The sequence below is a fragment of the Galeopterus variegatus genome, unplaced genomic scaffold (assembly GCF_000696425.1).
Source record: "Galeopterus variegatus unplaced genomic scaffold, G_variegatus-3.0.2 Scaffold4563, whole genome shotgun sequence".
In the NCBI taxonomy this organism is placed as follows: Eukaryota; Metazoa; Chordata; class Mammalia; order Dermoptera; family Cynocephalidae; genus Galeopterus; species Galeopterus variegatus.
The window spans coordinates 122,187-146,928 of NW_007730674.1; the positions used below are offsets into that span (position 1 = coordinate 122,187).

General features: G+C 36.1%; 1 protein-coding gene across 6 annotated transcripts in view; it reads right to left on the reverse strand.

The window, feature by feature from the left end:
• Positions 1 to 11,158, reverse strand: part of RBM26 (RNA binding motif protein 26) — an 88,108-nt gene extending 76,950 nt beyond the window's left edge. For all 6 annotated transcript variants that reach the window (XR_551604.1, XR_551606.1, XR_551605.1 and 3 more), the window contains exon 1: positions 9,968 to 11,158. Coding sequence is in view for 3 of the 6 variants with exons in the window: in XM_008587836.1 (XP_008586058.1) it covers positions 9,968 to 10,038 (71 nt within the window). In the remaining 3 variants the exon portion in view is untranslated. The remainder of the gene's footprint in view (positions 1 to 9,967) is intronic.
• Positions 11,159 to 24,742: the final 13,584 nt, after the last annotated feature.

Genomic DNA, 24,742 nt, shown 5'->3' on the forward strand with positions numbered 1-24,742 from the left:
TCAGTTAATACATGGAAACTACAAAAAAAGAGCCAAACTGGAAAAATCTAGAAATAAAAAATATCATATCAGAAATAAATTCTGCTTAACAGCTGACTAGAAACCATAAGAACTGGGAGGAAAATAAAAAAATATCCAAACCAGAACAAGGACAAAAGTATTTTTTTTAACATACCTGAGATCTGTAGGACGGTATCAAACAATCTAACACACAAGTAACTGATATCTCAGAAAAAGAAAAATGAGGTACAAAAAATTCTGAAGACATAATGACCAAGAACTTTCCAAAACTATTTAAGACATCAAAACACAGATCTAAATTTTAAGACATCAAAACACATGGATAAGAGTTGGCACTGAAGATAAAACCTATGAGCTGATCTAAATTTTAAGACATCAAAAGACAGATCTACACACACACACACACACACACACACACTCTCTCTCTCTCTCTAAGCATATCATAGTCAAACTGCTGACCAAATAAAAATAACTGAATCTTAAAGGTACTCAAAGGTGTAAAAACAGACGCATTACATGGAGTAGAGCAAAGACTCTAGTGACAGCTGATTGAAGGACAGTGGCAATGAAAAAATATTACAAAACAGCTGAAAGAAAGGTGTAAAACCAATTACTTTGTTTCTACCTTAAGAAGGAGGAAACAACTTAAAGCCAAAGGAAGTATGAAAAAAAAGGAAATAATACAAATAAAACATTGAAATAGAAAACAGAAAAAAACAAAAACCTAACACTGTCCTTTTAAAAGATGTATAAAACTGACAAACTACTAGCAAAACTGATCAAGGAAAAAAGGAGCAAAATTACCAATTACCAACAACAGGTACAATTAAAAGGGGGGGGGGGCAATATCACGAAAAATCCTACAGTCATAAAATAAAAAGGCTACAATGCAACCAACTTCATGTCAATAAATTTGGCAACTTAAAAAAATCTTTGAAAATTGTAAATTGTCAAAAGTGAGACAAAAAGAAACAAAATACCTACACAGCCTATTAAAGATGTTGATTTCGTAATCAAAAACCCTTCCCACAACAAAAATTTAAGTCCCAGACAGCTACAGTAGTGAAGAATTTAAATATTGTAAGGGGGAAAAAAACCCATTAATCCTAAATAAAGTTTTTCAGAAAAAAAGATGGAATACTTCCCCACTTGTTTAAATACTAGCAAACCAAATCAAGCAATATACATAAAAAAGAATACATCAAAACAAAGCAGTGTTTATCTCAGGAATGCAAGGTTGGCTTAACATCTGAAAATCATACCATATTAACAACAAAAAAAGAAAAATCCATATAATCAGCTCAACAGATGTCAAAAAAAAGAAAAAAAAATTAACAAAGTCAACACCCTTTCATAACAAAAACACTCTGCTGCAATTTTTCTCAATCTGGTAAAAGGCAGTTACAAAAATCCTAGAACTAATATCAGCTAAAACTGAAACGTTAAATCTCTTTCCCCTAAAAGTAGGAACAAGACAAGACTGTCCACTCTTACCACTTCAAGTCAACACTGTACTGTAGCTTCTAGCCACTGCAATAAGAAATGAAGGCATAAAGTCAGAAAAGTAAAACTGTTATTAATCACAGATGACATGATCAGTACAAGAAAATCCCATAGAATCTACAAAATTGCCATCAGAACTAGTAAGTGTACTTAGTAAAGTTTCAGAATACAAGACCAATACACAAATATCCATTATATTTCTACATACTAACAATAAAAATTGAAAAAGGAAATTTTAAAATGCCATTTATAAAACAGCATATGCAAGGGAAAAATTCTAACAAAAGATTTATAAGACCTCTACACTGAAAACTACAAACAACTGCCTGTACATAGGTAAAATCCCAGGAAGAATCACTAAGTAACAGCTCTCAAACTGACTCCATTATTTCATACACACCAAAAAAATACTAAATATAACCCCAAGGTAAAAATAAGCTCTTACCTGTTTCAGAAGTTACTTTTTATAAACTGAAAAGGATTCTTCCATGGAAATAAGGTAATTGGAGGATGAGTAAGTCTGGTAGGAAGGGCTTACCATCCATTCATTTCTCTCATTCATTCTCTTTTCTCTGGGACAAAGGGAGCAGGAGGAAGAAAAATTCCTAGAAGCCATTTAGCTCAAGCTTGAGTTAGTCATTCTCAATACGTACACACCAAATATGAAAATGTCTTATTTTCAATTTTTCTCATAATACTATCCTTGTCTCTTGGTTTATGCATATAAAATAATCTTATTTGAGAAGCAGTGTATGCCAAAGATAAAGAAGTACTATAGATGTACATATAGAAAATGCAAAATCCATTTTAACTACTCAGCACTCAGATGGAAAAGCCAAGTAAGACTGCAGCAGTAAAATGTGGTAATGAGAATCAACTTATCAAATGTTGAGGGGATGAACAGAGTAATGAAAAATATTTTAGCCAATAATTAATTATGAATATCAACTCTTCTACTAACTGCAAAAATTACCAAATTAGTAATTACTCATATATAATTATTTTTGTGTAGTTCCATGGAGGCAGCAATCATGTACATAGCAAAATTCATCAATATTTAATGAGTAAATATTAATACTCTTCAATGTCCTCCCCCTGCCAAAAATAATCACTAAATTACCTCAACTAAACTTAAGCTTTACCTAATCTAAAGGTGCTATGAAGTGAAAATAAAAAAGGAAAAACAAACCCAAAGATTACTTAATCTTCAAACTACTCACATAACTGTTTTTCTGAAATAACATTTCAAGGTACAGTTTTACCCAAATAACTGCCTCTTCCCTCTACTTAAGTTACAGGTACACAAAGTAGAAATCCCAACTAATGCATTTAATACTCAGGTGTATTCCACACACAAGGAATTGTGCTATGTGCCCTATAGAATGGTAAGAGTTGGAGTCTGCTTTCAAGGGCCTGAGACTCTAAGAATAAAGCTAAAACAAGTAACAATTAACTATTAAACAAGAGTGCAAGTGATGAGTGATATAAACAATGCAAACTAGTGCCGGGAGAGGAGAGTCACGGTGGGAAGAGTCACTGCTTGCTTCCAGCTGGATAAATCATACACAGATAGTTTTCTGGAATTATTGGAATAACATGACCTTTGGCTGCAACATGTATAAAGGATATTGAGAAAGGCAGTACATCATAATGCACCACAAGTCTCTACAATCAAAATGTCTGGTTTTGGATCCTGTCTCCATCACTTACCAGCTATGAATGCAGAATGCTACTTAAGTTTCCTAAGACACAATTTCCTCATCTTTAAAACTGGGATAAGAGTATAGCTTACATACAATAAATGCACAATGATTAACAAATAGTAAGCACTCTATGAATGTTACCTACTATTTAAAGTTGGGGGAAAAGGGATAATATAAACAACGTGATAGAGAATCACAATGAAAGTTCAGTCTTGCTGAAATTGACTCATACAAGGATTCCCAAAAAGTTCAAGAAAAAATAGAATTAAAAGATATCATGAATCTTTCCATAAACTTTTTGAAAACCTCCTCATATAAAAAGTAGGAAGATATAAGTGGAAAGATAACTTGAAGCAAATCATTAGTGTTCTGAAAGCCAAGCTAAAAAGTATGAAATTTATTATCTAGGAATGCCGAAGGTTTTGATCAAGCAATAGGACATAAACAAGGTTGGGCATCCATGTCAGAAGAGCTGGAAGGAAGAATGGACTGGAGACAGGAAGATTTGTTAGGATATATACTGCAATAGTTTATGTAAGTGTGAGCCCCCTACTAAGCATAAGCAATGTCGGTAAGAATTATTAAGAGAAAGAGGGGAAAAAAACCTGATGATGATTAACTGAATGGGGGACAAGGAGTGAAGGGATGAGAAGCCAAAAAATAAAATTTCAAGCCTGGATAATTTGGAGAAATTAAATGGAAATAAGTGAATCCAGAGAACATTTCTTTTAAGAACCATAGTTTGCAGTACTTACATGAAAAATAAGTGCACAGTGGAGTCCATTAATATGCTCAGGTTGAAAAACTCTGAAATTCAATGCAAATGTATATGTATATGCAACTTCCTAGAGTAGAAAGTCTTTAATCAGACTTTCAAAGGATCTACAACACACACACACACACACACACACACACACACACACATTTTTAAGAACCATTCACACAGATTATAAAAGAAACCATCCATGATAATTGTCTTAGTCCATCTGTGCTGCTATAACAGAATACCACAGACTTGGTCATGTATATTAAACAGAAATTTATTGACTCAGTTCTAGTTCTAGAGGCTGGAAAGTACAGTATCAAGGTGCCAGCAGCTTTTGCAATTCTGATACTGTTCCTCATACGGCACTGTTCCTCACATAGCGGAAGACAAAAGGGCAAAGAGGCAAAAGGGGGCCAAACTTGACCTTTTTAATGGCATTAATCACACCCATGAAGGCAGAGCCCTTCTTAAAGGTCCCACCTCTTAATAGGTCCCACCCCTTAAAAGGTCCCACCTCTTAATATTGCTACAATGGCAATTAAATTTCAACATGAGTTTTGAAGAAGACAAACATTCAAACCACAGCAGGAATGAATGAGATACCAGAAGTAGAAATGATTGAGAAAAGAAAAGAAAAATCATGGTAATGACTTTAAAAAATAGAAGTCAAGAAAAGGAAATAAAGGGAATTGATCTAAGAAGAAAGAGAACCAAAGTATTAGGGATTGAGCAAATAAGTTGAACAGGCAGCGTTAACACTGTCTGATTGATATACACATAAGTCATAGAATATAAAACTTATATAGAGCCTTCACATTTAAACATTAATTCATTGGTAACACTGAGGTAAGGAATTTTGGTTGAATACACGTAAAAAGAAACTACATCACACGGCATTAAGAAGTAAATGGCTGGGTGCGAATGAGTGAAAATTAAAGGTTGACTACTACTTCGAGATTACCAGGGAAAGGAAAAGAAAGCTAGCAAGAAACTAGAAGAAAAGTATGATTTTACTTTTTGTTTTGCTTTTTGCTGTTATTGGTTGCTGAGTTTTTCTTCCTTAAGGAATGAGAAATTGACTCACTATGCCAAAAGAAGCCTGTAGTATAGGAAAGATCAAAGGAGATAAACAGAATCAAAAGTTCAGGTATAAAAAGATCACTTTGCAAACCCAAAGAATTCTTCCTATAAGATAGGAACAAAACTAAATTGTAATGCAGTGAGAAAAGTGTAGTAACAAGTGTGGTGGGTGAAAGGGAAAACACTACAAAAATTCCAAAGAGGTTTCTTTCTTAAACTCCATAAAGTACCAATAACCATGATGCTTTAGAACTTTATTCCCTTACAATAGTAGCGACTACAATGAATATGTAATAGTAAAAAAGTGTATACAGTAATAGGAAAGAAAACACTAGGATTCTGAATTACGCAGCAGGAAATTAAGAATATACCTGGCTCTAGAGTGAAAAAGCTTGAGTTTAAATCATTACGGACAAGTATGTTAACCTCATGCTTTGGTGCCTCAGTATCATCACATGGAAATGGAAATAACACTTACCTCATAAAACTAGGAAATAATACAAAACGCTTAACAGCAATACATACAAATGTTAGGTGGTAGTGGTGGCAATAGTGACAGTGACAACAGTAGTAATGTGACCTATCTGTGTTTAATTAACCAGTATATAAGGAAAGAGGGAAGGGCTAGGCTCTTAAATACGAGGGGGCTTCAAAAAGTTCGTGGAAATATTCATATTGTCTTTTAAGTCCATTTTGCCACAAACTTTTTATTGAAGCACCCTCATATGTGTCTCATTCAGTCCTTTCAACAACAGATGGAAACAAGCATAATTTTCCCTATCACACCAGTAAGAAAATGGGAGTTCATTTCCTAGATGACTCAGCTAATAAATGGCAGAACTGAGATTTGAATACTGATCTATGTGGACAGAACACTTCTTTTCTTTCCACTACACAACAGTACATCCATAGCACTACATAGTAGCAGAAGGGCAAAACTAGGCATTCTTTTCTTCTAAACTTACAAAATCTGGGCATGTCATTAGGTCTATCTGCCTCTCAATTTTATTTTCTGAAAAGTTAAGGGTTTGATTACATCTTGAAGTGTCCCTTTAGATTAAAAAAAAGTCCACAACTTTATTAAAGTCAACTTTATGGTACAGAGCCCATAAAAAAGTTTTAAAATGTGTTTAAAAACAAAAAACAAAAAAAACCTTGAACTACAATGACAACAAAAGAGCTTAAATTTTTCCCAGGATGTCATATTATCAAAAACAAAATAAGAATGTTAGAAAGACCAAAGTCTCGTTTTATATTATTAGCAAGTATAACCAAGCAAATGTTTCAGATAACAAAACATCAATCTTAGGTTATTTCAAGATGCCAATTTTCAATTATTTATGAAAAAGGAAATTCGGAACCCTGATACACCTACAGAACTCATAATCAAATAAAACACAGACTAATAGACTTTTATTTCATGCTGAAAATGCAACCAAGCTTTTTTTTAAAAAAAAAAAACATCAATCTGAAAACTCTCCTGCCCTAAAATGCTTCACTGGTTTCCCATTACCCTTCAATAACATCTAAAATCCCTAACATAACTCAACAAAGTCCTGTGTGATATGGCTCTTCTTTCTAGAGCTGTCCACTGCCATTCTTCCCCCTGCTCTCTTTTCAATTTCTCTCAATTTCTCCAAGACACCTTTTTTTCTTTCATTTTTAGGACCTTCACACAGTCTGCTCTCCAAAACCTAGAATGCTTTCACAGGTCTCTATTCCCATCCTTTTGCCCCAGCAAATTACGCATCATTCTTCCAAGCTGAGATCAAATATTACCATGCCAGGGAAGTCCTTCCTGACCTCCCCAGACACATATCTTGACAGTATTCTGGACTTCTTCACAACAATCATTAGTCTTGCAATTATTTGTTCAACATCTGTCTTCCCTGTTAAATGGTAAATATGAAGAGGGTCATTTCATGTCTTGTTTTCTGCTATTTCCCCAATATCGGGCACATTGCTTAGTACAGAGTTACTTAACTACTCAAAAGTTTGCTGAATTAATACATTCAAAATGCAGAGTAAGACCAAAAAACCATGAGATACTTTACTAGCACAAATAGCTTAAAAGTTCTATGTAAGTTTCAAGTTATATCATGCCCTTGGCTCTTCACATTTCTCTCTCAAACAAGTGCAGTTTGGCAGTTACAATGTTAAAGCCAAAAATCCCTTTAGATAACAAACATCTTAAATTTTCACAAAACCAAGGTCAGAAACCACTGGTCTCAAATAATTGGTATCAGCTTATATAAGTCATCACCTAAAACAATCCCCCTGAAACACAATTAAAGGAACAGCAACTTGGATAAGGGCTCAATTTTACCACAGCAATGTATGTTAGGAAAGGACCGATCACAGTTCTATCACTGCCTAAGCTTTATTAGCAGTTCCTTGTTTATTACAGTAGTAATGACTACAGTGCTACAGCCATCTGAGTAGGCTTTATGGTACATGGAATATGCTTTATTAAAACTAAAGTAAAACTGCAAGTGTACGCACTAAGTAGCTATTAAAGTCTTCTCTTTTAGGTTAGCAAAACAAACAAAAAAAGGAAATGGCAGTAAAGAAAATTTGAAAGCGAACGCTTAATTTTTTGAATTTGAAAACTGAACACTTAACATAAGGAAAACTATTTCAACCAAAACAGTAACTTTTCTATTCGTCTAATATTTACTGAGTGCTAATTACACACCGGACAGTGTTCTAAGATTTTCTTTATGTTCATTATTTTCCTTATTTGACAGATGAGGAAACAGAGGCACTGAGTTAAGTAATTTACCAATTATTATGCAGCTGGTAAGGGGCAGAGGCAGAATTCAAAGCCAGCCACTATGGCTCCAAAGTTCTCCCTCTCAACCCCTATACTATGTTGCCCACACTCTCTCCAATCCATTTTAATTGGGCTTTTGCATACACCATTCCACTCCAGTGAAACTATTTTGCTAAGGTCACCAATGACCTGCACCTTGCCAAATCTAAGTAAGGTCCACTGTCTGCCTCCACTTTTTTCACCCATTCTGCAGCATCCCATCAAATTAGCAGTTCCCCTCCTTTGTCATACATTTCTTTTCTTTAGTGACATATTGTCTAAGTTTTCCTCCTACCTCTCTCCTAGGATCTCTTCCCTTCCCTAGCTACACATTCTTCCTAGGAAATCTCCCATAATTTCATGGCTTTAAATACTATCTGCATGACTCCAAATTTCTCTAGTCCTGTCCTGAGTTTTAGACTCAGATATCCAATGACCTATCTGTTATCTCACTTAAAGGTGTAACAAACACCTCATACTTAATGATCAAAACTCTTTCCTTGTCCCCTCAAAACTGTTCTCTCCCAATTTCTTCTACCATCACCCATCCAGCTGCTTAGACATCATCCTTGATTTCCATTTCCCTCATCGTCCACATCCAATCCATGACCAAGTTCTATCAGATCTACTTATGAAACAGTTGGTAATTTCTGTCTCCCCATCACTCTAAAGCAAATTACCCACATCTCTGCCTACAATAGTCCCTTCAGAAAAGTCTCCTTTGCTTCCATTCTTGCCCCCTTAAGTCTCCACAAAGCAGGCAGAGTTAAAACAAAATTAGATCAGTCTCTGCCTGCTTTAAATCACCTAATGTCTTCCCATTACACCTTAAATAAAATCCTAACTCTTGACCATGGCCAAAAGATCTACATGATTTGGCCCCTGCCTACTTCTCCAACTTCATGTCTTTCCATTCTCTCTCCCATCTAAAGATTCAACAGCCTGCAGCCACAACGGCCTTCTTGCTCTTCCAGGAACATGCCACAATCATTTCTGCTACAGGGTCTTTTCATTTGCTCTTCCTTCTACAAGGAATGTTCTTTCCTCATATTGTCACACAGATGGTTCCTCCTCCTGTTAGGTGTTGCTCAAATTGCACCTACTCTGAGAGGCCTTCCCTGACCATACAATGAGAAGTACCCCTCACTCTAATCCTTTATGGTCATAGCTCTACCAATATCCGAAATGATCTTATTTACTTATGTTTTGTCGACTTTGGAATTTAAAATCCCTAATCCCAAAGCCTCCCACAGTACACAGTAGGTGCTTAGTAAACTTATTAAATTAGTAAATTCTCTCACTGCATTTTAAATTGTTTATTGGAAATCAAGTAATTCTGATATAAAGCACTTGGTCCATGATATATTTTGTATTGATAAATCCTTAAAACACTCTTTCTAAGACATTTTAGCACGCTAACCGCCCCCCAGTCTATCTATAGCATCCCACTTAAAACTGCTAAATATTGCATATGGATGAAGACTGAATTTTCTTTCTCCTCTCGAAGCGAACGAACATGTAGGCGGGAAAAGGGAATTTTACTGGCACCTTAGCACCTGTTACATCCTCAATCAGTTAAGAGAGGTGCAGATGAGCGAGATAGCACATGGAGACGTGGCCTTTCTTTCAGAGGTTGTATTTAGGTGAAACGTGAGTGATTTAAACTAGAACTGTCCTAATCCTCATTAAGGGCCGTTCACTTGGGGAAAAAAAAAAAACCAAGGTGGAATAGTCTGTAGGCAGTAGGTTATGCTCGGAGTCACTAAAAGAAACCGATTTTGAGGCCCTCGGAAAACATAGGTGTGTGGAAAGAGGTTGGGGTCGGTCTACACATAACGGGAAAAAAAGAGCAGGAGACACCGATTCAAAGACCAGGTCGGCGATAAAATAAAGCTCAGCTCAGGTTCTCAGGGGTACCTCAAACCTGGAAGCGAGGGTGAACAACGAGGAGAAAACAGAGCACCGGGACCTCCGTTCACCGCTTCGGCCTCCACCGCAGGCACTTAAGGAAACTGCTCAGATCTGTGTGTCCGCCTACCTCCCACTGCCATCCCTGCAAGAAAATAACCCCCGGATACTCACATGGGCTCGAGAGTCTTGCTGAGCCAGGACTTGAGTGCCTCGAAGTTTTCAATTATCATTTTAGAAACCATCCACAGCGGCCCCAAGGCCCGTCACACTCCTCCGCCCGCCCAGGTCGCGGCCGCTATAGCCGCCGCTGCCCCCGCCCCCTCCTTCGCGCGCCGCCCGCGTGGGCCGCGGTGGGAGGCGCTGGTGGCAGGTTCCCGCGAGCCCCCGTCTGCAAACAGCTCCCTGGAGACCGCCGCAGGCCGCGACTCCACGGGGTGCCAGGAGCTCCCGCTCCCCGGACCCCGGCCCGGGCTAAGGCAGCAACGGTTTGCCCGGGCCCTCCCCTTTCCCTCCTCGCTAGAGAATCTTCCGAGACCCGGAGCGCGACACGCACTTAGACCAGGGCTTTCCCTCAGCCTCGGGACTAGGTGCTTGTTGGTAACGCAGAAAAGGCAAAAGTAAGGAAAGCGAAGACCGAGGGCAGCTCAATGGGGACGATTCGGGGGGTCTTCCCAGCTCCCAGCACCCCCAAGAAGATGGCTGCCGATAAATCTCGCGAGAATTGGTGAAGTCTCGCGGTGACTCCCGGAGCCTGCTGGGAAGAGACGTAAGATTCGCGGACAGTGCGCTGGGCGAGTGCTTTGATTTCGGAGTATTTACTTGGCTTGCGGCCTGTGTGCCTTTTTACTCTTTGGTTTTCATAATGAATAAAGACTTTCTTGTTTTAAAAGGAGGTAAAGGCCTCTGACTTCAAAAACAGCGGGAGCCCCAGTTCGTTCTCTGTAAGACGGCTGTGGCGTGTCAGCTGGAACGAACCTGCGGGATGGAGAGCTCATTGCGAGAGTCTGCACCTGCGTGCCGGACGCAGGGCGGCCTGTGGCCTCCAGGGGTCCTGCACTGTGCTGCCGAGTCATACCTCAGTGCCCTACCAGTGCCATATTCTGTGTGTGCTGTATGTGGACAAGATTGGTAAACACAGGCTGGTCTCATCTCATCCATTGAGATCTCCAGAGGATTAGTGTCTTGTCCAAAATTATTGTTGTCAAAGTCCTAATAACCTAGGGGTGCCCCAAGAGAAGGATGAGATAACCTCTCAAGAGCTCTCAGTTTCCAGCCGTCTAAGACTTTCGGACTCTTCCCCGGCTAAAGACAGGAAAAGTTTTGTTGTTGTTTAAAATTCTCTTTATTTAGAGCAGATTCAGCCCTATCTCAGGTAGGGAAATTACGTAGAATCAAAAGAGCATATCAGCATCTCAAATAAATAGACTTCCCTTCTCGAATCTCTTTATTTAGAGCAGATTCAGCCCTATCTCAGGTAGGGAAATTACGTAGAATCAAAAGACAGAGCATATCAGCATCTCAAATAAATAGACTTCCCTTCTCGAGGGTGGTCAAATAAATTTGATTTCTGCCTGAATTCTTTCTATGTACTGTTATATACTACCATTAAGGTGCTAAGTGGAATTTTGCAGAGGTCTAGGGTCCACGAGCTATAGTGAAAATGAAAATAATTACAATTTAAAGACACAGTAAGTAGACCAATAAAAGCTGTTTATGGAAGACACAGTGGTAGAATGACTTGTTCTTATGAGCTCTGAGTTTGTAATTTGTTAGAGTGAAGTTTCCTAAGCATGAAGTGGAAAGATTATCAAGTACAAGGCTAGACATTTGTTTAAAATTCAGCATATACAGTAGGGTGCAAATTAGAATCCGACTATTGAATAACCAGGGTGTTGATTAAAGTGATTTAGCCAAGTGAAATAAATCAGACACGAAAGGACAAATATTTATGCAAGTATTGGTTTTGGGGTTACAAATAAGTTTAAATGAACTGGCAAACTCATAAATACAGAATCTGCAAATAATAAGGATCAACTATATTTTTTGAATGACCAAATGAAGCCCCTACCACTTCCATGAAATCTTCCCTGACCGCTGCAGCTGATCGCAATCTCTTCCTCCTCTAAATTGTGGTATTGTGCTTGTTATCACTTCATGGTCACTTAGCGTTGTTTCCTAGCAAGCTTCTCTTCCCTAACCATTAGCATTTATCCCTCATCACTTCACTGCTTTGTCTTCTTTGGCTCTGTCTTCAAAGGTGACACTTAACTAATGTGATAATCAGTGCTACTAAGAGAAGACTAAAACAACTGCCATAGACTACTTGCTCTATTTGGTAACATAAATATTTTGGAAAATCCAGTATTAGGTTACCTACTTCACAGTTTTCAACACACCATGCTCTTTCAAGGCCTTGTAACTTTGTTAGTGCTATTTCTTTTGCCTGGAATGACTATCCTCGTTGCTTAAATACCAGTTTCTCACTGATACCCTAGACAAAGGTAGTTGCCTCTTGGTTCCTACCTGTAGAATAGGAGTTAAAACATTTTATTTAGTTTTCTCATATTTCTCAGCTCTGATAATGAACTTTTTAAAGACTGGGACTCAAACTTATTCCTCTTTGTGCTTCCTGCACTTAGCACAGTGTCTAGAACTCAAAAAATGTTTATTGAAGGATATACAAGGGTACTTCAAAAAGTTCAAGGAAAATAGAATTAAAAGATAATATGAATCTTTCCATGAACTTTTTGAAGTACCCTCATATGCTTCATTTTAAATAGGAAGGAAGCAAAGGCAGTGTAAATTATTTTAGGTAAGCAAGATAATGCTATATCTTCTAACAGACCTGTATCTGTATACAGTTTATTGGCATGAGTTGCCTTCATCTTTTAGCTACACTGGTACAAGGCATATTATTCTCTATAGTGTGCTTAACTCCTCCTTAAGTTCTTCACTTCTCTCTCCTAGTTGGTAGATACAATCTTATTACTTTCAGTAGTGCTTTCGAGGTCTCGTTTAAAAACCCAGTCTACGGGCCGGCCCGGTGGTGCACTGGATAGTGCGCCGCTTGGGAAGCGTGGCGGCGCTCCCGCCCGAGGGTTTGGATCCCACATACAGACCGGTTCCCACTCACTGGCTGAGCGAGGCGCGGGGGCAACACCGAGGGTTGCAATCCCGTTGCCGGTCCCCGGTCCGGTACGGGGGCAACACTGAGGGTTGCGATCCGTTGCCGGACACGGAAAAAGACAAAAGACAAAAAAAAAAAAAAACCCAGTCTACATTTCAAGATCACAAGGATATACTATATTTTCTTCTATTTATTTTATAGTTCATTTCTCTCTTCAGAGAATTACATTTACATCTTTATTCTCTGAAATACCTCCTTGTATATGGTGGAAGGTGGACATCTATCCCATTTTTTTTTTCTCCAAATGGTGAGCTAATTTTTCTCTATAATTCTACTTAACAGTCCATCCCTTCCTATTGAATTATTATTTTTTTTTTTTATTGGCAGTTGGCTGATGCAGGGATCCAAACCCTTGACCCCCGTTGACTTTTGATGCTACTTATTATATCTTTGTATATCCATTTATACATGATTTTGGTTCTGACTTCTTTTTCAATTAGTCTGTTTGGCCATAACTATACCAGTGCCATGTTATTTTAAATTTACCATTGTATTATAGAATATCTTAATATATAACAGAAAATCTCTCCTCTTTGCTCTTTTTCACGTTTAACTTGGCTAAATGTGAACATTTGGTTTTCCAAATACTTAGAACAAGATTGTCAAACTTGTCAAAAAAATCCTTCCTTGAACTTATGGATTAATTTGGATTGAATTGACATTTTACAATGCACGACAGTCCTAGAGGTGTGCTATTCAGATTCCCCTTCAAGAAAGGGCTCACTGCCCAACTTCAAGGTGTGTAGTCAATTGACAGCCTCCAGCTGTTAATTCTTTCTAGGTTCACCTCAGCTTTCAAGCTGAGAATACGCTATTCTCAGGGCAACCCCTCTCCCCTGTGACCATCCCCAGCTGAAGACTTAGCAAGGCATAGTATAAGAATCTGCTCAATGCTGGGATGGCAGAAGCTTTGTCAGCCCCGCATGGCAATCTAATGGCTCCCTTGCTTCATCCTGCTTTCTCCTTTTCCCTTTCACAGCTGCTACTCTCCAGTAAGCCTTAAATCATCCAATTCATTCTATTTTACATTTTTTTTAAAAAGTGAACAGTAAAATGTAACCATTCCTTTTGGCCTGATTACTTCTTTGAAACCATCCCTGCCATCTCAATTAAATATGATCTCTACCCAGACATTCATTCTAACAAGATTTTGACTTCCTATGGCCATCATTGATTTAGCACCTACCGTTTTACATTTTCATAGTACATATACATTATTTTCTGTGTGGTTCTCTAAATCTCCTCTGGCCTCCTTGTGCGCCTTGTTTCATTAGTTATTTCCTTTACTTCTTATTTTCAAATCTTACACTCTGGTGAATCTTTCCAATCTATTTATTCAACAAATGTTTACTGGAGGTCTGCTCTGTTTCAGACATACTGCTACCTGAGAACAGCAGTAGACAAAAAAGACATGGTATCTATGGAGCTTATAGCCTAGCGGGGAAGAGGGACATTTAACAAATAATCATATAGGAAAAAAATTTATAATTTATTTTTATGATAGGTATTATGAAAGAAAATAGAAGGAAGCAAGAAGCATTATAGCCATTTAGACTGGACAGGTTCACACATGACTTCTCAAAGGATATGATATTTAAATGATTAAGAAAAGTGAATAATGAATGGAAGTTAGCCATGTGAAGCAAAGTAGAGAAAAGTACATTCCAGGCACACATAATAGCTTGTAGGATGTTCCTAAGGTAGAGAAAAACCAGGATCTTAGAAAAGGCCAGAGAGGTGGGAGGTATCATGTTGGGGGAAGGGGAAAGAATGTCTGTAGGTCAAATTAAAGATAAAAAATGTCATGTCAAGATTTTTAGACTGGATTTTATTTAAAATATGCTGAGAAGCTATTGAAGAGTTTTCAGTGTGGCAGGATAAATTAAAAACATGAACACACCCACACAAACTTCTAAGAGAGAACTTAATTAAATTTAGGAATTTTTAAAGAAAGAAAGCAAATGATCCTTTGACATAATAATACCAGGGTTTTTATTTCCCTAAAAGTAAGATCAAGACCATGTTAGTAAAGGGAATATAGTTTTCTTACCTGAGACTAGATGCTGATTACTTGCAAAAAAAAAAATAAATAAAAAGTAAGGCTTTCTCTAGTGAGGTATGTCCTTAAGTAATTCAAGAAGAAACACTTCATCAATTGCTGATGGTGTAAACTGGGAACAGAAGATGTATTATCATTTCCCCCGAAAAAGGAACAGAGCACTTCTGGTATAAATGGGTTTGAGGGACAATCACCAAATCTTCAGTGAGCATTCTATTTATACCAATAATTAATTATAATGACTCCATCTCCAGTTCAAAGGTGCTGTGGAACTATTGTTTATTGATGTGTTTATGGTAGGTAATAATCATAACATAAAAAATATATATATACATATATTTCATAGTCATGCATACATACATGCACACACAAAGTCTCCTGTATAAACTGCCACAAATTATGACAGATAAGTGTAAATCTTAGTATCCATGGGAAAAAAAATATTATTAGAAAACCATCTGTCAGTGAAATAAAATGTTTGTGCTGTCAAAATAACTCGTACGGTAAGGGGAGAGAGTACCAATGAAACAAGATTGGCCATAGTCGATTATTGTTGAAACTGGATGATGGTTGAAGATTATATTTCTTTCGGCTTTTGTATATGTTCAAATTTTTCCAAAATAAAAAATGGTTTTAAAAAATCTATTAAGGCAGGAGGACCCAAAAGACAAAAAGATCTCTGGGAAGACCTTCTATAGTGGCTAGAATGTAAGTTCCGAGGCAGCAGAGACTTGTGTCTGTCTTGTTTACAACTGTATGTTCAATGCCTAGAGAAGTTTGTAGCACCCAAAAGGCTCTTAATATGTATTTGTTAAATGAATGAACACTGGAGAATAAAACCCATAACCTGAGTAAGAGCCTGGCAGTCTGGACTGGGAGTCAGGAATCCTGGGGTTTATTCATCTGTCATATGACATATGGCATTCCGTTAGCTCTTGTAAGGATAAATACCTCAAGAAATCCAACCCAAGGGAAAGGAGATTCACAAACTTTCACCTTGGGATTCCATGGTAAGTAGGTATTTACATGCTTAAATGCATATGATCCCTACAGAGCTGCTTGTGGGGACTCTGTCATATTTTATTTCATTTCATTACTTTTTTGCAACAAATATTTATTGTAGAGATGTCTCTGTCCTTCAAGCCAAGAATAAGAAAAAAAACCCTGCATACACCCTATCCTCCTCTTCCATCTCTTATTCTCTGACTAACTGAAGTAGGGGAAGGAATAAATAATCTTTTGAAGAAGTTTCATCTCTGCAGCTATTCTTGGTTCCTTAATGGCCTTAGGACAAAACTGTCTGTTGCAAAGGTAATGATGTAAAACCTTAATTAGGGCTTTTGAAATTCAAGCCCATTCTCATTGAGGGCCAGAACCTGAGCAGAGGAAAACAACCATAACGTTGGAATAACAGACATCAGGCACAATTAAATGCCCTCATAACACACACTCTAAAATTTTAAAGCTAAATTATCTATTACCACAGCCACCAGCAATGTGTGGCTATTGAGCACTTGTAATATGGCTAGTTTGAATTGTGTGCGATATGTGTAAAATATGCACCAGATTTCAAAGACTTAGTAACGAAAAGAACAAAAAAGTAAAATATCTCAATACTTTTTATATTAATTGCGCATTGAAGTGACAATATTTTGGATATATTGGGTGAAGTAAAATACATTAATAAAATTAATTTCAACCTTTTTTTTTGGTTTGTTTTTTATTTTTTAAAAATGTGGCCATTAAAAATCTTAAAATTACATATGTGGCTCATATTATATTTTTACTAGGCAATGATTTTCTAAAATGTAAGGACTTTTTCCTCTCCCCATGTGGAATAAAATAAAGAGTTCCATAAAATAATAGCACAACTTGTAGTTCTCTTACTCTGGACTGCTTTGGCATGTTTTGGTACCCTTCTATAAAAATGCTGCTAAAAACACCATTGTTTGTTCAGTTTGGGAAGCTCAGGTGTGGTAAAAAGGACTCAGGGAGAGAATACCTGAAGGGGACCAGCCAACAATGAGAGCAAAGGAGAAAGGGCATCACCCTCCCTTTTATGAATTATTAAGTAAGGATGAATACTCACCAGCAGATTGAATTACTGCACAAAAATGAACACTCACCAGCAGTGTGAGACCCCATAGCTTCCCTCATCTCTCTTGCCAGAGGATATTGAGAGGTGCACCCACTCTAGTTCAAGAAAGAAGAACCCACCACAACTGGTTTACATGAGTAAGGGAAGGCCATAATTAGATTTATGTGAAGAATATATGGGGCTGAAGAGGAATGGCAGGAGAAGATACAACGGGGAATGGTAGAAGAAGGAAAGAGAAAATATTACAATGGTCCGTGTAAGACGTTGGAAGTTTGGACTAGACTATTGATGGTGTTGATCTTTTCAAAACAATAGACTTTATGTGTCGATCATTTAAGAAGAGAAAACTCTTCAACTCCCTAACATTTTCAGATCTGCTTCCAGCTGCCACTCTTACTTTTCTCTTCTCTCCACAGGCAGGAGTTGTTTGTACTTACTGTCTCCGCTTCCCCTCCTCTCACCACTTCAATTCAATGTGAACTAGATTTTGTCTCCATCATTTTACCAAAACACTTCTTACCAAGGTTATCAGTGACCTGCTTGTCACTAACATTGACTAAATCTAATGTCCACATTCAATCCTATATTGTGTGACCAACTGTAACATTTATTTCTCTGGACACTTCACAGTTTTTTCTTGAACTTCAACCATTCTTCCCATCCATTAAATGTTCATGTGCCTTTGAATTCCATCTTTGGTCCTTTTCTCAGTCTAAACATTATGTCTGATCCATCTCATCTATTTCTATAATTTCAACTACTATACATGTGTTGATGATTCCCAAATGTCCTTATTTGGATATCTTCCAGACATCTGAAGTCAATCTGTCTCAGACTGAACTCATTATCTTCACTAACCAGTTTTGCTACTTTCCTGTGACACTTAACTCATAGAAAGCCATCATCATCCAATTGCTCAAGTCAGAAAGCTAGGTATCATTCTTCTCCTTCAACTATCAATCACTATCAATCAGTCATCAATCTCTACTGAGTCTTTTTCCTAAGCATATCTAGAGTCTACTCAGTGTCATTCAACCCAGACTATACACTGCAGCCAAAGAAATCCACTAAAGCTCACTATAATCATGTCACTACCTACTCAAAATCCTTCACTGGCTCCCCATTTCCCAAGCTGAAGTACAAATTTGTTAATAATAATACCTAAGTGAAATTATGTGTGTTTTATGGTATTAAGCACTGTGCTAAGTACTTTACATTTGTTATGTTAATCCTTACACTTTAGCATTCCCATTTTACAGCTAAGGAAATTAAGTCTTTGAGTTGCCCAGGCATGTACAATGAGTAAATGGCAAAGATCGAACTCAGGTCAGTAATCAACAAATACCACATGCTTTCCTAGATCTTTTGTTAATTGACACCTGTCTAGCTCTCCAGCTTCCTCTCTTTCTCTCCACCTTTCATGCTCTTCAATGATGGCATACCAATGTTATTTGCAGTTCCCCAAGCAAATAGTACTGCATTGTGCAATAGGCAAACTGACATATGCTGAAGAAACCATCAAAACAGCAGCATGAATATATTTTTTTAGAGAATTCAGTATTTTTTGAAATGTATCAAATTAAACATGATGAGAAAAATCAGGCAGAAGGACTTCCTCACATGTATTTTATAACTAACATTATTTTTATTTTGAATTTCAAATTGGAGAGCATGATAATATTTTATTACATAGGGCCTATAAATTCCTTAATTAATTATTGCAAATTAGCCTTCGTTGTGTTCTTTGCACAAGGAGCCCCTTCTGTTTAGAAAATTTACCATACCCAACCCTATTCTTCACCTAACTCCTAATCACCTTTCAGAACTTACCTTAAAAAAACACTTCCTACAGGAAGCCTTCCCTGACTGGGCTGAGTGTTCACAGAGTTTATCCCTATTATAGTTATATCACACTGTATTGTTATATTTGTCTATCTACCACATTAAAAGATTAGGTTCCTTGAAGGTAAAACCTTTTTTTCTATACACTATTTTATTTCCAAAATCTAACACATAATAGATAATACATTTTTTAAATAGTCTGCCCTAAGTGAATCATTACGCATCATACGCATGTATTGAAATGATACACCGTATCCCACAAATATGTACAAGTAAATGTTAAAATAAAAGAATTTTTAAAAAGATGTCTGCTGGGGCCAGTCATTTGAAGCCTTGCCTGAGCCTGGAGAATCTACGTCCAAAATGGCTATCGGCCAGGAGTCCTTAGTTCCACACCACGTGGGCCTCTTCATAGATGTTTTGAGCATCTATCACATGGCTGCTGGTTTCTGCCAAAGCATGTAATCCAAAAGAGAGCAAGTCAGAGGCCACAATGTCTTTTATGAATTAGCCTTGGAAGTCTAACACAGTTACTTCCACCACATTTTATTCATTAGAGTCATTAGGCACAGCCCACATTCAGCAGGAGGAGGCATATCAAAGAATTTGTGAACGTATTTTAAAACCACAGCACTACCCTTGAGGCTGGGCGAGTACTAAGTCAGTGATTTCCCCCAGGAGCCTCACAGAGAATTGAGCGCCTGTCTGCCTATACTAAGTAAGAGACTCCAGTGGTAGAGACTCCAGTGGTGTGCTGGTTAATGTTTAACAACTGGCTTCCTAGAAAAGGAAATGTATGGATACATACAAGGGCACTTCAAAGGTTCATGGAAAATCGAATTAAAAGATAATATGAATCCTTCAATGAACTTTTTGAAGACCCCTCATATGTACGTACATACAATATGAAGAATGTGTAGCACACTATTTATGAATAATAATAAAATAGGCAATATTCTGTGTTGTAAATTCCATATATCCAATTGGTTTTCACAAAATGTTTTAGCTGATTTTTTCCAAATGCTTGTTACAGATGTAATATTTTCTGTATCACTTTCTTATACACAATCAACAAAACAATAAGTCAAGCCTAGCTTTGTAGTGTTTGCCAATTTCCGTAGTGTAAATGCTCCAGTCATAGCCAATTTCAAGTTACCAGTGACATCACTGAATGCAGAGTTGGAAAGAGATTAACAGTAGCACACTATTATACTGTATTTTACCATAAATAAAATAAAGTAAAATAATTAGGAAATGATGAGTTTTGAGTATTCATTGCTTTGTTTTTAATATAAGTAATATAATTTTAAGTTTATATAAATTAGTTTCTAATAAAAGCTGTGTTTAACAACTATCTTGCAAAATTCTTGAAAAATTAATGCAGCTTTCATAGGCTGGTAACAACTGGCTCCTGCATACAATGACTAGAAATGACTTTGCCTTCCACTGCATTTGGAATTCCCAATATATTAACAATCAGAATTGAGCTCATAAGCCAACCAAAAAAAAATAAAAAAATAAAGAACATCTTATGTAAGAGGCACCAGCAGTTTGAGAGAGGAATATCAGTCAGAACAAAAAGAAAAATGAGAAAATAAAACTTTTAAAAGAGAGAGATGAAAACATGAATTGTTTTCTTAAAGGCATCCTTAAGGAGATTATGTACAACACAAAAAAGTTAAGGAATTTAGTATATAAATAGAAGCATGAGATGGTTATCATTGAGACACAAATCAATAATCTGAAAGTTGAAAATAGAAATCATAAAAAGAGAACAGAGGTAGCTTGAAATTTTGTAAAGTACATCATAAATCAGTACATTATAGATTATGCTGTCATGACAAAAAAAACAATGCCTATAGATACTCAGAATTATACAAATCATTGCTTACCTATGCAAATATTTTATATTCCTCCTAGCTTCAATATATGCATATCATATTTTTTTTTTCCTTTTGTCTTTTTTACTGACCGGCAACGGGATCGCAACCCTTAGTGTTGCGCCCGCACCGCGCTCAGCCAGTGAGCGGGAACCGGTCTCCACATGGGATCCGAACCCTCAGCGGGAGCGCCGCCACGCTCCCAAGCGGCGCACTCTCCAGTGCGCCACCAGGCCGGCCCTGCATATCATATTTTTAATCAACTAAATATTAATATATTAACATAACATGCAGGTTTTATTATTACTGCAATTTGGAAGCCACAATAAATTTAAAAACTTAAATCCCCCTGTACATATTGTGGTGCAGGTAGAAATTTTTCCTGTACAACACAGTTACGTGGTACTATATTTAGGGTTGTACTAAATGGTTCATGTACATACTGAATAAAACTTTAACATTTATATTAAAGTGTTAATCTTTCTTGCCAATATTAGTGGCATTTTAGCATAATTTACAATGTATAAGATTATGAAAAACACAGAGCTTAAAACTATTTAATAGTGGCAAATTGAATCAATAGCATGAACCCTATGCAAATAAAAACAAAATACATTTTGATATGCTACTACAGAGCCAGCAGAGGGAGCTCATACTTTTGTTTTGTTTTTTTACCTTACTAAAGAAAATTTTCTTTTAAAAGCTACTGGATTCTGAAAAATAATGCAGTTATTATTTAAATAATAAAAATGCATTAGTATACAGAAAATCATACTTTTGGTTAAAGTAAGAAATTCATTTCTATATAAAGTAGGTATCAGTGTTACTTATTTCAAAATGACAATTAAAATTACATACTTTCTATTTATTTTTCTGATGACTTCACATCAAAAAAAATTTTTTTTTACTGAGATTTCTAGTTCTGAAAATGTGGACTAAACTAAAATGGAAAAATCGCCCACTACAAGTATAAAACATAATAGATAAAATATAACACTAAGTTTAATTCTTTCATATGAAATTAAATACACATAATTTAAACATGTCCCCATCCACTCAATTCCCAGCTCCTCCTCATACACAGATAAAGACCATTATTTGTTTCTTATGTATCCTTCCAGAATTTCTTTAAGGGTTTATAGACATATATGAATATAAAGTCTATAGTAGAGATCTTACTCATCTTTTTAAAAGATGTGTAACAAGCACATTGTAAGAATATATTATAATTTACTTATCTGTCCACACTTAATAAACTTTTTGTTTCCAATCTTTCAATTGTAAACAATTCTTCAATAGTGACTTTGCATATGTGTACCATTTTGTCCATGTGAAGACCTATATGTCCATGTGAAGACCTATATGTCTGAAGGATAAAGTCCTGAAAGTGGGATTGCTAGGTAAAAGGACATATGCATTGTGATAGTGATGAATATTGCCAAATTACCTTCTATGAAGATTATTCCAACTAATACTCCTTCAGGAGCAATATCCCTATTTCTTCACAATATTGCCAGCTGAGTGTTATGCCAGTCCAATAGATAAAAAATGTATCTCATTCTAAGTATGATGCACATTTCTCTTATTATGAGTGAGTTAAACATCTTTTCGTATCAGAGCCATTTTTATTTCCTTTCCATGATCTTTCTGCTAATTTCCTATGCTCATTTTTCTATTGGGTTGTTGGTTCTTTTCTTATTTGTAGGAAGTCTTTATTTATTAATGAGATTAGCCCTTTATCATGTGTTGTCACTTTAAGTCTTTTGTTATATGGTGTTTATTTGACATGCAGACTTCTTCATATTTATGTAGTCAAATTTATCAATCTTATTTAATGCTTTTTAGATTTTGAGTCATAGAAAAGCCATCCCCACTCCCAGATTATGAAGAATTTTCACATGTTTCTTTCTAGTACTTTTATGGGTCTTTTTTTTTACATTGAAATCTTTAGATTTGAACTTTATTCTGAAGTATAATGTAAGTTATGAATCCAACTTTGTTTATCCAAATGGTTACCCAAATATCCCAATATCACCTATGTCAAATACTAATTTTTTTTTCTGTTTCTATTTTCCTGTAGTTTTTAATCAATCTAATTATTGATGCATGTATAACATGTTTTATTACCCTGTAATTCTGGATTTTCTTCCTTGCTCTTCTTTTTCAGAGTTTTACAGGCTATTTTTTGATTGTTTTATTTTTGCATATGAGCTTTAAAATTAAATTGTGTACTAAAAATAAAGTTGATATTTGTTATTTGTCTTGTATTAAAATTTTATTTACTTATTTGTTTATTTTGGCTGCTGGCCGTATGGGATCTGAACCTGTGACCTTGGTGTTACCAGCCTCAGTGAGCTAACTGGCCTGCCCTAAAATTTTAAATAAACATATATATTTACAATATTGATTCTTGCTTTTCTATTTTTTCTTTTATGTCTTTCAGGAATAGTTTACAATTCTCTACATATATGTATGTTTCTTTTTAGTCTTTTTTTGTTATTGCTATTATAAATTGGATTTTAAGATTACATATTACATTGCAATATGTATATAAGAAAGCTAGCTATTTTGCTAAACAAATTTCTGCCCCACTACCCTATTGAATTCTTCTATTTCTAACTTGTGTTTTCTGGGTACTAACAGAGATACTAATAGTAACAGTTTTACCTTCTTTGCAATTATATACCTAAAATTAATTTATCTTGTATTGTTTCTTTTGCCAGTAGCCAGGCTACAATACTAAATTATAGTATGAGAGTTGGCAGACCTGTCCTGCTCCTGGCTTTAATGAAAATGCTTGTTATGTTTGCTCATAAGTATAATGCTAACTTTTGGACAAAGATAAATATAGTTTTCATTGTAAGGAAGTATCCATGTATTTCTAGTTTATTGAATTTTTTTTTATCAAGCGTAGTTGAATTTTGTCAAATGCCTGTTCACTATTTGTGGAGGTCATTATGTGGATCAGGATGATATGATTTTTCACTGTGTACATATTAATATCATTACTTGTACTTATAGATTCTAATGAGGTTTTCTTGCATTACTGAAATAAATCATAAATGATCATTTTTTGCAGTGCTGGATTTTATTTGCTATCATTTAAGATTTTTGTACTGATATTAATAAGTAGATCAGTATATGGTCTTCTGTGCTTTTTTTTCCTTCAGGTATTGTATCAATATTTATTCACTTTATAAGATGAACTTAGGAGTTTTTTGTCCTTCTTGCTCTGGAACATTTTAAACAGCACTGGAATTATATGATTTTAGGGGTTTAGCTAAATTCTCCTGGAGCTGTCTGGGTTTGGAGCTTTTGAAGAGTTGGATCTTTAACTATTTCCTCTATTTCTTCTATGACATCTGTCTCAGAGGTCAGCTTTTGTACATGATTTTCCTAGAAAATTAAGCTTTTATTTCAGGGGGGGGTCGCAAACGAGTTTTATAATTCTTTTAAGTTTTTCCTTTTCTCATCTGTCTCAGAGGTCAGCTTTTGTACATGATTTTCCTAGAAAATTAAGCTTTTATTTCAGGTTTTCTAATGGGGGGGGGTCGCAAACGAGTTTTATAATTCTTTTAAGTTTTTCCTTTTCTCGATTATTTCTTCTTATTTATTATGTGTATTTTGCATTCTTCCTTTTTCTTGATTATAGTATTGAGTTTATTTGACTGGTTTGTCAGATTACTAGTTCTGTAATTGTATTTCAGAGGCTCTACTATTTTTTTAGCTTACTTACTCACCAATTTTTGCTTTTATCTGTGTTAATATCTTTCTTCTCCTTTCTTTTGGTTTATTTTATAATTCCTTGTCAATCTTTTGAGTAAGATGCTTGATTCACTTATTTTCACTTTTATTCATGTAACTATTAATGCTAGATATT